At 35.5% G+C, this 14,034-nt stretch overlaps 1 protein-coding gene across 1 annotated transcript in view; it reads right to left on the reverse strand.

The window, feature by feature from the left end:
- ROBO1 (roundabout guidance receptor 1) overlaps positions 1-14,034 on the reverse strand; it is a 392,430-nt gene that overhangs the window by 60,311 nt on the left and 318,085 nt on the right. The window contains exons 10-16 of the mRNA XM_029214218.1: positions 13,313-13,518; positions 11,726-11,807; positions 11,398-11,566; positions 11,145-11,311; positions 4,458-4,579; positions 3,524-3,755; positions 2,422-2,543 (exon numbers count right to left, since the gene is read on the reverse strand). Of these exons, the coding sequence (XP_029070051.1) occupies positions 2,422-2,543; positions 3,524-3,755; positions 4,458-4,579; positions 11,145-11,311; positions 11,398-11,566; positions 11,726-11,807; positions 13,313-13,518 (1,100 nt within the window). The remainder of the gene's footprint in view (positions 1-2,421; positions 2,544-3,523; positions 3,756-4,457; positions 4,580-11,144; positions 11,312-11,397; positions 11,567-11,725; positions 11,808-13,312; positions 13,519-14,034) is intronic.

Below are 14,034 nucleotides of genomic sequence, written 5' to 3' on the forward strand. Positions count from 1 at the left end.
GAAAAGAAAAATGAAAGAAACATAGCACTCTGATCTTGTATTTACAGTAATTTTAATTAGCCTTTAATAACATATATAAGATCATAAAGAATAACAATACATATTTGATTTAAAAGAAAAATATTCTCCTAATAAGAAAATTATTGTATGTCTCATTAACTTTGATATTTGTGGTAGGAAATTATTTTCAGGAAATTAAGATTTCTGAACTATGCTATAATCCTTAATTTAAATTTCACTAACGGATTATTTAATTATTAGAGTGATCTTTTGCAATGTTATAGAGCTTGAATATGATGCATGACAGTATTTGGACTCAGTTTCTATAAGAAAATGATCCATGGAGCAGTAAAACATGCTATATTCTTTACGATGTCCTTAAGCAAGGTGTAGGATTAGTTTCAAGTAGCCTATTGTCTAAACTGTAACAGGAAATGGGATTTCAAATAAATCTAAGAGTGTCAGTGTCCTCTATCACACGGGCAAGAACCTTTAATTTTTTTCTTTGAAAGTTAATATCATTTTAATATAATTTCAATGCATAATAACAACAAATGGTCAGACTCTATACCAGGGTCTGACCATTTGGAAATAAAGAGTCCTTTGTGATTTTTTTCCCCCTCAATTACATTACACAGCTGAACCAAAGCCACAAACTGATTTTGTACCAGTCAATCAGGTTGTGAAAGGCATTTTATTATTTTAAATTGACCATAAAGTTAAGTGAAATCCACCCTTTCACATTTCTTTAGGAGAGAAATGAGTTTTGACTCTTAGGGGAAAATGCCTACGTTACACAATTTCGCTTAAGAGCTGAGACATCGCCACATTTTATATGCTTGAAAATCTCTATGACGGTTTATTTTTCTGGACTGAACCATAGCACCCCATCACTTCCCAGTCTTGAAATAACCTTGCAGCTCATGAGAAGGCACTTGAAAGTGTAGAGACTCTTACCTTTTAATGACTCAATTACAGTAGAAGATCTATTTGAAATACCCTAAAATATCCACAGCACATTTATGGCAGTATTTTAAATACTTTAAAAATATGTTGCCCTTTTAAAGTACATGCAACTGTCATACAGAGGTTTTTAGTTTGTTTTTAAAAATCATTTTAAAATAAACTGTTATACCTAAAATTGAGCTCAGTAAATTTGGTCATTGTACAAATTAATTTGGTACTCAAAAGTACACTTATGATCTCTATTTGGGTATTATCCAAAAGTGCACAACAGAATCACCTGGAAAGATCTACCAAAGTATATATGCAAGGGCCTTATTAGGCTTACTGAATCAGAATCTCTGAGAATGGTGGCCAGGCACCTATATTTGGAAAATGATTCCATAAGTGATTCTGATGTTAGCATATAACTACCTGTAGAAGGTAAATGTGTTCACCTTCTTAGCATCAGTTTCATATCAATAAACATATATAAATATTTACATATATGAGGTAATTTACAAAGTATCATAATTTAGCTAGTAACTAGAAAAATACTGAGGTATAATGGACATATAAGGCAGTGTCTATAGAAATACGTTTTCCAGTTAAAAGTCTTCTAGTATGTAGTGTGTTTACATAAGTGTTGAAAACATACACATAAAATTTACTCTCTATTGAGATTTCCCTAATTCAATCTATCGTTTATTCATTTATCATAGCTCATTAAAACTGTGCTTTAATGTATATTCATTAACAGGATTAATCTCATGTCCTTAATTTTTATTGTACCTTGTCATGCTTGAAAATATTTGCTGGAGATGAATCTACATAACCCTCTCTAAATTCAATGATTAGAGCTGATAACTTCACAGGTAAAAATAATTATTCAGAATCACTGGATTACATTACTTGACAATACATCATATGTTTAAAAAATTCATTTAAATATATACAGAAGTTTATAATTGAATTTCCTCTGAGACATAAAATTTTGTTTAGAGATGAAAACAAGGTTTATAAAAGAATTTTCAGGCACAATAAAATAATTTTTCCAACTTAGCTCCAATGTTACAAAATTCCAAACATGTTAAAAGAAAGAAATCAAACCATATCTGATACAATTCTATGGGGCAAACTAATTCTGCAAAATGTATTTAAGCTGTTTTTTAAGGGGAAAAAAAAAGATTCTTTTATTAGCCTTTACGTTTGTTGTTTGTGTGAAATTATATGTACCTATATGTACTGTGACCAGGTAAATTCTCTCTTTTAAATTCTTTTTTTCAAATGGCTTAAGAAAAAATTATTCCACAATTATTGAATAAACAGGAAAGTATTTTAAAAATAATTTTACATGCTGCTGTGTGGACCAGCAGATGGCGCCAAATATCCATGAACAATTTAACCAAGGTTGCTTTTTTTTTTTTTTTCTGCAGGGGAGAGCGGTGTCCATCAGTAAATTGCTATATATGTATTTACCTTATACTCTTGGACCATTCCATTCTGAGTGTCTTCAGGAGGTGGCTGCCAACTGACAAGAATTGCAGTTCCATTTCCATCATGCTTTGATACAGTTACACTTTGGGGTGGGGCACTGGGTGCTATGAAATTGTTTTAAAAAGTAGATATATTATGAGCACATTAGAGAACACTGAAAGCAGGCATTTAACATTTAAACAAAAACATATAAAATTTATATCCATATATGTATATGTTTTAAAGATGTATCTCATTCAATTTGAATAGTCCCAAACTATTTGTTTTTCCTCGATATCACTAACCTATTGTTATCGTGAGTTTTCCATAACCAAAGTTATATAGATTATCTCCACAAAACATCCCAGGAGAATTCCTCTTTCTCCTACCCTGTAACCCTAGTCCCATGTTCTCCCTAAAAATGTTCAAAAGCATAAAGATAAATACTAACCATCCATGTTATTAACTGTATCCTATAATTTATTGTAATCAAAGTAATAAAGACATTTTAGGAAAAATTCTGGTTATTTTTAAAGAGTACACTTGTGACATGTAACCTTTAACCTTTACGCAAATACTAATTTTTAATCTCTAGTTATAGAGTGTCCAAACATACTGGTTTGTCTAGAGCTGAGGGGTTTCCAGGGACATGAGGCATAAAATGCTAAGCCCAGAAGGTCCCGGGCAAACCAAAACATTACTCACCTTATTTACGGATCATCACTCAAAATAACATTTGATAAATGAATGAAAAATAATTAATGGAAAGACAAGCAAATTGAGAATAATTCCATCTTTAAATGTGAATATTAGTTCTGAATAATTAAATATATCCAATATGTCATTAAGCAACACAATGTACACATTTGCACATTTTTAGGGTAGGCCACTACTAAAGCAAGTCGAGTATAATAGAATTTTGGTTTTTAGTAGTTCTAATTAAATAAATCCTATTAACAAAATACAATGCTCTCTATCAAAACAGTTAATAATTAATGTCACTAATATTATGACTTAATGTCATTAATACTTTTCCATTAAGTTAATAAAAGCCTAACAAAAGAGTATCGCAATGCATAGTAACCGCACATTTCGTTATACTTGCCTTCTTCTAGGGTTTTGGCAAATTTAATTTCACTATCTGCTCCTTGAAATTCATTAAAAAAAGGACGAGCCTTAATTTCATAGTTGACTCCTTTTTTGAGATCAGGAATAACCACGCTATTTTTGGTTGGAGTCCTCACTTCAAAAACTAACCACTCCGATTCACCATGGCTGGCTCCAAACGGGCGATAAAGAATTTTGTATCCTTGAATATACTGAGACTGTTGGTCCACCTGTTAAAATGACAAATAAAAATGCAACCATTCATGTCCTTTTATTGACTTTTTAGAAAATTATGAAAATTAAATGTGACACAATGCCAAAAAATTCTATCTGACTTCATCCCACAGTTTTCTAGTTTACATAAAGTAGAATACTAAAAACAAATCACTATCTTTTGCAATACGTCCGCTTTTTCAGCTTTTATGTAAATATTAGATACTAATTTCTATGCTTCATGCAGAAATGTGAGGCATCATGGCACTTCCACAACAGATATCTAGAGGTAAGTCAGACTGTCAAGGGGATGAGGAAATAAAATGTATTTTTCCACTTCCTAATTTTAAAAGACTACTTAATATTATTCAGAAATACTTTTCAGTTTCAAAAATTCATATGCTAATGATCCTATCGTTATAGTACTATGAATATATAATTTGTTTCGTCTGAGACTGGTAAAGCTCATTACTGCAGCATAATATAAAATACACACAAGATGAAATTTTTCTCTGTTTAAAGCCACTTCACAGCTACCATAATAAACAATGCTTACATTATAAAGTTATCATTGGTAGAGAGGTAAGCAACAGATATATATAATTTAACTATCTGTTGCATCTCTCTATATATACATATAATTTTTCAGGTAATGATCTTCCAAAGTCATCTGCTTATTAAAACTGAGATCAAATATTACGGCAGCAACAACGACTCACTGTCCAGTGCACTTCGACCGAAGAGGAAGAAAGGACGGTGGGGTTGTGGAGATGCAGTACGACATCTCCCAGTTCTCGCTGGACCTGCTTGTGATCCACCCCCTGACTTGTTGGGGGAACATCTGCAACAATCCAAGGAGACCGTGTCAGATCCTAGACAATGCAACTGACTTGAATGAAAGCATGGGGGAAACAATCCTTTCATTCATAGAAAAATCTCAGAAAAGAAGAAGCATTCCAACTGTGAAGGATAATTCCAACCTGTGATACAGAATAAAATAGGAACAACTTAACCTTTTTACGAGAGTCAGGAGGATAGGACATATAGAGAGAGACAACAAGCAGAGGGCATGGAGACAGCAATAAAGAGCAGGAGGCAAAGATAACAATGGCAAACAGCAGCATTTGAGGGCTCCTCCTATCATGTAATGATCACTTTCTTGCCAAAGATGAGGAGCCTATGCAATCTCCTCTGAGTTTGTTACACAACCTTCTGTACTGATCCTAACTATGCCAGAAAGAAAAGAGCCAGGATTTGCAGCACAGCACGTGAGTAATGGAGAGAATGGACACACATAAGTGAAAAGCAAGCACAAAAAGACATCCTCACCGTATAAGATGAACCTGGATAGCTTCCCAAATAAGATATATGATAAGTTAATGGTTATGATGGAGGATACAGGAACCACCAACACAATAGGATAGCATAGGATAAGATAGAATAAAACAGAATAGAACAGAACAAAACAAATCTGATGAGAAAAGAGTACTTAACATCTACTTAATTGATGGTTTGGTTTAGTTTAGTTATTGTATCACTGTCAGAAAGGTTCAATAAAGAGTTCTAAATCTCAAGAACAACATTTTTGGAAAGGAGACCGAGAACATAATAAGAATTAAACTGCTACTAGTGTTCATTTATGTTGCGCTTTTTTCCCAACAAGAGAGTGTTTTGTTAAACTTACTAAGAAGTCTGTACTTGATAAAAATTGCCTGTTTCTAAAGAGATTTTCTAAGTACAGACGCTTTGCTTTGTTTACAGTAGTAAAAGGGAACACAGGATGAACAAGAGAAGAAAATTAAGATTTTTCTAATATCCATAATTCTCCTTCTCAAAGTACTGTATCTTGGCACATATATTCTGGATTACTTTCCATCGCACAAGCAACAGAAACAAAAAGTTTAGTTTTATGAATGATTAAATACTTTTAAAGAACTGAGGTCGGATAGAAAACAAAAACATGAATATGAAAAATGTGGTTGGGGACTTCCCCGGTGGTCCAATGGTTAAGACTCCACGCTGCCAGTGTTCAAGGAAGGGAACTTGGCTACAGAAAGACTGAACACCTGCTCCAAGGCCACAGCATCCATGAGCAGGCAGTAAAAGCCAGGCCTTTGGACACAAATCATGCATGCTCTTTTCACTACCCCAGACCACCTTATTCATGGGATCTAAGTTTCTTGGTTAAGAATGCAAGTCAACTGGAAGTTCATACCTCTTTGCAAACTTCCAGTTGCAAAATAAATGACTCACAGGTATGAAATGCACAGGGTGGGATATGTAGTCAATAACTATGTAATGTCTTTGTATGTTGACATATGGTAACTAGACATGCTGGTGATCACTTTGAAATGTATAGAAATATCGAATGACTATGTTACGTAACAGGAACTAACACAGTGTTGTAGGTCAATTATACTTCAAAAACAAACAAGCAAACAAACAAACTCATAGAAAGAGAGAACAGATCTGAAAAAAAAAAAGACTCTGAGCTTCCACTGCAGGGGGTAAGGGTTCGATCCCTGGCTGGGAACTAAGATTCCCACATGCCTCATGGCGTGGCCAAACAACAACAAAAAAATGAGATCAGCTATATGGGAAAAGAATCTAAAAGAGAGTGGACATATGCATATGTGCATATAATATTCACTTTGCTGCACACCTGAAACTAACACAACAGTGTAAGTCAGCTATACTCCAATAAAAATTTTTAAAAATGAGGTTGGTAAGTATGTTTGGTGAAGTCCATGGAAGGCAGGCAAATGAAAGACAAGACAGAACAAGAGTGCTATTCAGGGGCTTCCCTGGTGGCGCAGTGGTTGAGAGTCTGCCTGCCAATGCAGGGCACATGGGTTCGTGCCCCGGTCCGGGAAGATCCCACATGCGGCGGAGCGGCTGGGCCCGTTAGCCATGGCCGCTGAGCCTGCGTGTCCGGAGCCTGTGCTCCGCCACGGGAGAGGCCACAATAGTGAGAGGTCCGCGTACCGCAAAAAAAAAAAAAAAAAAAAAAGAGTGCTATTCGAAACCCTTAGATGTAATAACCTTGATTTATAAACTTATAAATAAGCAAAATGAGAAAACCTGAGATAGTTTTGGCTTCTCATAGTTTATCAGATCTTTGGCTCATATTGGCCTTCGGGCTACCCATTATCGCAGACTAGAGACAGAAAGCACTTGATTGTAACTTTTCCATCTCAGGCAGATTTACTTCTCTACTGGTCTCCTTTGCTCCTACAACTTTAGCTACCATCTATCTCTAGGGTAAGAGTGGAGTTCTTGGAATAAGACGGATTTGGCAACTCCCCAACTTAGCAACTCGACAGCCATGTAATATTGGGAAGATTTCTTAACCTCACTATTTTTCAGTTACCTCATCTGTCAAATGGCAATATCAATGGAAGCTACTTCTGAGGAGGGGATTTTTGTGAGAACTGCATTTTTTAAGGCATATAAAGTCCTCTTCTTGAAGGTAGGGATTGGGTCAATTTTTATGAACCCAGAATACCTAGCACAGTTCCATACATATAGAATGTGTTAATAAACATTAGTTGAGTTAAAGTGAATTACTGTATGGAAAACACACACATATCAAACATATTATATTAGCTTCTAAACATGTTCTCTCACATGTAAACTTCCATCCTCAGGGAATCGTCTACCTTTTAGGAAGTGTCTTAGTAATCATTTTAAAAGGTAACTACTATAATTTGCATGGCAATCTCTAATTTCTCTGGTTGAGGTAACATGCCAGTTAATCCCTTCATGGAATCTAGGAAAAATCCCTAGTGTAACCATTTTGGCAATAGAATATTATTTTAGAAAATTCCTCATCAGAAAGAAAAATGGAAAGTAATGTCTAATAATGTAATATTGAGACATGTATTAATTGGTCCCTTTATTGTTCTTGCTTTCCTTCTCCTCCTGAAAGAAATGTATTATAATGTGAAAGGTCTTCCCAACATTCAGAATTAAACTTGGAGGAAATCTCAGATATGATTCTACTCCCACTATTTCCCCAGTATTGGAGCTCCCTATACATAATCTCTGAGGGGGGGCATTATCCAGGCCCCCCTTCATTATTTACAATAACTGGTCTCTTATTATCTACAGTATACACATATTCTGTACATTCTACGTCTGTGTGCATATTCTTTAAAAGATAGGGCTCAAGAATGCTGTGTGGACAGAACATGGATAAAGAATAGTAGTAACAGTGGCAACAACTACCCCCATCTCAGCAATGTCTACCCCCCAGCCCACTCCCACTTGCTAGGTGCTCATGTCATCTTCCTTGCATTATCAAATCTTGTATTTGGGAAAGCACATTTTGATTACACTGGGACAGGGCTCCAACTCCAACTGCGACCTAGGTTTACCTGACTCCTGAACAGGAAACCATGCCCTGGATCTGTGCAACTTTAAGACCCAGCTCATTCATAGAATTGTCTACTTGGGGAAGACTTTTTTTGCAGCCATGCTGCAGAAGTAATTAAAGAAATTATGCCTGCTCCCTTGTGAATCAACTTCCAACAAGTCTTTCCTGAATTCCCTCTACCCCTGCCTCTTCTCCTAACTGCTTACACGTTCTGTACCCTTCAACTGGATTTTCCCAGGTTCTTCCCCAGGCTCCTGTTATGGCCTGACTCAGCTCGGCTTCAGTGTGTCTCAAAAGCAGTCTAAGAACTAGACGATGAAATCTGCCTCAATGTTAACTTCCACTCATTGGCTTGTTTTGGTGCCTGGAGTTAGAATAAGCATATCTTACTCTTTAAATATTAAGGAAGAAAAAGTCAAGCCCAGTCTAACGTTGTTATTTTGGGGGTTAAATGTGCCAAGTCTTTGGATTTCTTTTCCAATGATGTGGTTTTCAGCCTTTAGTGCAGCCTCACCAACCATCCTCACTGTCTTCCTCTTAAAAGTCTACCTGAAAATGCAGTGCTCAAAACAGGACACATTACTCCCTTCGTGATCTGACCAGCTCAGATTTTGATCTGCATATAATTCTGCTAAGACTAGATTTGTTTCTTTGACAACTACTCACTCTGTTGGCTCAGATAGGTGTGCTAATTGACTTCCAACACTGAAGTCATCCTGACACACCTGACACACACTCACATGTACTCTCTTTTTAAGCCCAGTATCCTCAGCCTATTCTTCTACAGCTAATTTTTTAAACCTCAGTTCAAGTACCAGACTTTTAAATTTGCTCCATTAATTTTAATCTTGTTAGTGCTGACCCATCATTCCAGACTGTCGAGATACATTTAATTCTGGTTTTCTCATTCAGCACACTAGCTGTGTTTCTCAAATTTTATGAACTTCCTCTGTTTTTAGTCCAGACAGTGAAAGAAATACAAGCCCAATGACAGTCTTATGGCATATAATATAAAAGAAATATGAGCCCTGTATATTCATAAATTGGCTAATTTAATCCTTGTCCAATCTTGTGGAGTAGGGATTTTTAGCCCCATTATATAGATGAGGGAACCAATGCTCAGGGAACATACTAACTTGCTAGTAGGTTGAAGAGCTGAGATGAAAAATTCTTTGATTTCACAATTGTATGCCTGTTTCACTATGTTTCCAATTTTCCAGCTGACATGGGTTTGTTTCCTTTAAGTTGTTCTACTAGCTATCATGTATAAAGGTAAGTTGATTAAAATTGAAAAAAAACTTAAATTAACTCACAGATAAAATGTTGACTACCTCCTCGCTTAAGAGTTGAGGATATATTTTACAAAATCATTCATATGAGTATATGACAGAACTGCAGTTAATGAAAAACTTTTCCTAAGGTCTACTGGGTAGAGGCCACTGTACTGGGGACAAAAGTTTAAGTTCACTTTACAGCTGTCATAGTTTCTGCATTCTTTACAAATGCGTATCTAACATTGAAAACCTCAAACTGCCTTAAGGCAGGCTCCAAGAATATTAAAGCTACTGGTGAAGTGACTCATAATAGCAAATATATGCATTTGGGTGTGTTGATTTCACACAGCAAGAAACAGACATGGGCATGTTCTACACTCAGTTTGCTCTCTCAGTGAATTCTGAAACAAAAAGTCCTTCCCAAAAGAATGCTTATATACTCACTGGAGAAGACAAAACATGCAACATGGCTGGCAGACCCTCTCCCAAACCAGGAAAAAGTAATTTAAATCTTTCAGTACTTTTGTGTGCTATTTGTTTCTGTCACTGTAACTAAGTTTCCATTTTTCCTTTGGAAATATACGAATTAAGATAGAGACATTATGATTCCTTGGCATGTTGAGAAAAGAATTTTATATTTCTAATTCCTACCATCTAGAATTACCTTTCTTTATTAATCTTATATTAATAAAGTATATTTTAATTGTGATTACAATACGTTTAAAAAAAGGTAAAGGTTGATTCAAATTCATCTTTTTTTTAATATATAAATTTTACTACTATTAAAACATTAAAATAACAGGAGGAGCAAGAGGGTGGGTAGGAGATAATAATCTGTTGAAAGCTAAAAATAATTCCTGGGCTTCCCTGGTGGCGCAGTGGTTGAGAGTCCACCTGCCGATGCAGGGGACACAGGTTTGTGCCCCAGTCCGGGATGATCCCACATGCTGTGGAGCGGCTGGGCCCGTGAGCCATGGCCGCTGAGCCTGCATGTCCGGAGCCTGTGCTCCTCAACGGGAGAGGCCACGACAGTGAGAGGCCCGCGTACCACACACACACACACACACACACACACACACACACACACAAATAATAATAATAATTCCTATTCATGAAAGACAATAAAAAGCAGTGTATCCAGAATGTGGTCCAAGTGAAAAAATTTCCAATTTCAAATGTTTTTAGAAGCAGCTTCAACATGTTCATTTTTCCTTTTATCTGTTTCTTTAACCCAGCTTTGACGAAAATATACATGATTTCCATTTAAAAGTTTAATATATCATGGTTCACATAATTGGCAATGAAAGATAGGCGAAACAACATACAGACCTAAATTATTTTTGCAATGGTTGCAATGTTCAAAACTCATCCAGGAGGTCATGAGTATTAATCTCAACATACATAAAATTTACTCAATTTTAAATACAATTATGTGATTAAAATTTTACACCCACATATAGTCATATTTAAAAATCAAAAAATTGAAAATAATACAAAAATATTCACATAATATTTTTGCTCATTGGATTTGTGATTTATAAAATGAGAAACATTTCTCTGTTATTCACCTTGTCTTGGAGTGCTTAGTCCAGAAAATAAAGTATGCAGACACTGTGTATTAAAAATTAATTGAGCAACTTGGATAATAGATCTATGTTAAATATACAATCCTAGCATGTAGTACAAATGAGTTACTTGTAAAATTATAACATCTAAAGATAAGTAGATGTCTCAAGGCTGAGTAAATCAATATTTACCTTGTGTTTTCACTGGGTCTGATATCTGGCTTGGATCACTAATTCCATATGCATTTGCTGCCCTCACAAGGAAAAGGTAAATTGCATTAGGTTTGAGTCCTTTAATGGCAAATGTTTCTGTTTTCACATTCTCTGCTACGGTCTGCCAGCTGCTGCCAGATGCATGGCTAAGGATAGATACACAAGTTAGAACATGCATATTTAATGGTAAATCAAAAGAGAGAACAACTAGGAAACATCGTCTTCACTCTACCTGAAGGCTTCTATAATATAAGATGTTGGAGTTGCACCTGAATTCAAATTTGGTTGCCATGACAACGTTACTGTATTTCGGCTGACATCTGTAACTTCAGGTTTTGAGGGGGCACTAGGGATTAAATTTGGGTCGGTGGGTCTTGGAGGCTGAACTGGAACTCCAAATTCTAACAAAGAAGAAAAAGATGAAAGATGCTTACGCAGATAAGCACATAAATGTAGATATCATACCCATCCACCTACTCAAGCATCAAGACATGCTCTTCATCTTTTTACCAGTGAGTAAACAAAAGCTTTATTTTAAGGTAAAATACTATTGAATTTACCTTGGACTTCAATGTAAGCGCTCCATGTTGCTTCACCGCTGGGGGTTGATGCAATGCAGGTGTACCGACCAGTGTCACCCAGCTGAGAAGACAGATGCAAAATAAATATTTGGAACAATCAAGAGCTCACTGGGCTGAAAAAGCAATTATAGTTTTGTATATGGTCCATGAATATGGATAACTTGCATTAAAAAGCACTAACCAGAAACTGCCTCTTAATTTGTTTTTATTGAATGTGAAGTAAAATATTGCATGAAGACAGAAGACAAAAATGTTATTCTAACTGTATAATAAAAATATAATATTTAAGTGCATTAACATCACCATTTTCTGTGTCGTGCAGTAAACAATGAGCTATATAACTTTAATTTCAAAGGGTTAATCTTTATTACTAATTTATAGCTTTATATTTAATAAGTCACGTAATAGGGCTAATAAAATTTAGCCAGTGACTATTCTTGCTATTTCATATATTATGTGAGTTACACCCATATGGATATCAGAGATAAACAAATATTTATAGAAAATGGATAGACACAAAATGATTTCTTCTTAAAGCATTCACTCTTTTTTCTCATTTTATTTTTTTAACCTGTAACTTAAGGCAGTTTCGTAAGTATAAAGTCAAACTCCAGCTGGAATGATGCTTTCTCTTCCTTTGAAAGACTGACTGCCAGAAAACAAACACAGGTCACATGTTCAACGTTAAAATCATCAGTACCATAATGAACCCATATACTTCTGCCTAAGGTAATAATTTTATCATCAAATAATGTTGGATAAAACAAAAATGCTGTCATCTTGCTCTGGCAATTGTAATAACAAAGTCACAATCATTGTCACATAAAAGTACAACATATTAACTTTCGTGGCACATAAAATGAACTGCTATGTTGATCCAAAGCTCCAAAGAAGCCGCCCACAATAGGCAATAAAGCAATCGAAATTTATGTTTATTGCTGTCAAGGCTATTCTTTCATATGCCTCATGAGCTTGTCTGATCTTGATCTAAAATGAAAAGAAAAATCAAAGCGAAAGAACACAATCCTGAAAGAACAGGTATGGGATGTGATGCCCTGGGAAGGTAAATCCCTAAATTGTTCCCACAAACCTGTGGGCTTTCATCATTTAATATTCTGATTTGAAATGTACATTCAATGTGTACATTGCTTTATTGTTTGCATGCAGAGTATTCTGTAATTGCAAAATTCTGAACCAAATATTCACAATAAAAGAACTCTTCAAGTACACGGCACATAATATGATACTGGAAGGTATCTTTGAAAAATGCTTTATGGAATGAATGCATCACATCACCACTTGGAAGGTATTTTTATCTCCCATAAATCCTCATCCTTTTCTCCTCCATATAAAACCTTAAACTACTTGCCATGGGCTAAATTATGAGTCAAATCATCTTTAATATACACAGTGAAATGTCTGAAAGAACAACGCATCAAATTAAAAATATATTAATACTGTTATTAACATTTCATTGATTCTAAAATTTGAGACTTCAACACTAGTTGCTGGAGGCAAAACCAAAGTGGAACAAAATGGGAAACCCAGGGTGTCATTTCAAGTTACCTTAGCATATCGGATCTGTAGTACTCCGGTCTCCAGCTGTTTGATTCGAGAATCTTGGGTTGAAACAAGGACTCCATCCTTTCTCCACAGAATTGTGGGCACTGGACTGCCTGTGGCCACACAGCTGAGCACTAAAGTACCATCCACTGCTACAGTCTGATTCACAGGACCCTGTCGAATGACTGGGGGAGGCCGGTCTGCGATCACTGCCAGAACAAACAACAGGAAATAGATTTCTGCAACTGGAAGCAATTTTCTAATCATCCGAACAACAGCAGTTGCTCTAGGCTTTGAAACAAACTAATTAAACAAGTAATTAAAGTAGGAGACATGCATTATTCAGAATGCATTTCTATGATGCACTGATTCAGAATATTAAAATGTACTCCTTTCAAATGACCAACCACTGACTAGGCTTGCTGCATTGTCAAGGGACCTACTTAACTTAAGAGTTCAGAGACTAAATAAGGATTGTGGATGGTGAAGGAAATGTATAGTGGAGAGAAGTGGAATACTGTGCTTTTTAAACTTTAAAATATGTAAAACACAAAACAACAAAAAACCCATTTACCCCAAGGAAACGTATAAGACAGATTTTCATAAATGACCCAAAACCAACTTGATAATCTTTCTGAGTCCAACAGAAAGAATGATGGTATCATACCAGCATGCTTGACAATTTTGGATTCAAAAATGTGCTTTGGACTTTGATAACTGATCAA

The sequence above is a fragment of the Monodon monoceros genome, unplaced genomic scaffold (genome assembly GCF_005190385.1).
Source record: "Monodon monoceros isolate NGI ecotype Baffin Bay Population unplaced genomic scaffold, NGI_Narwhal_1 Super_Scaffold_11, whole genome shotgun sequence".
Lineage (NCBI taxonomy): Eukaryota > Metazoa > Chordata > Mammalia > Artiodactyla > Monodontidae > Monodon > Monodon monoceros.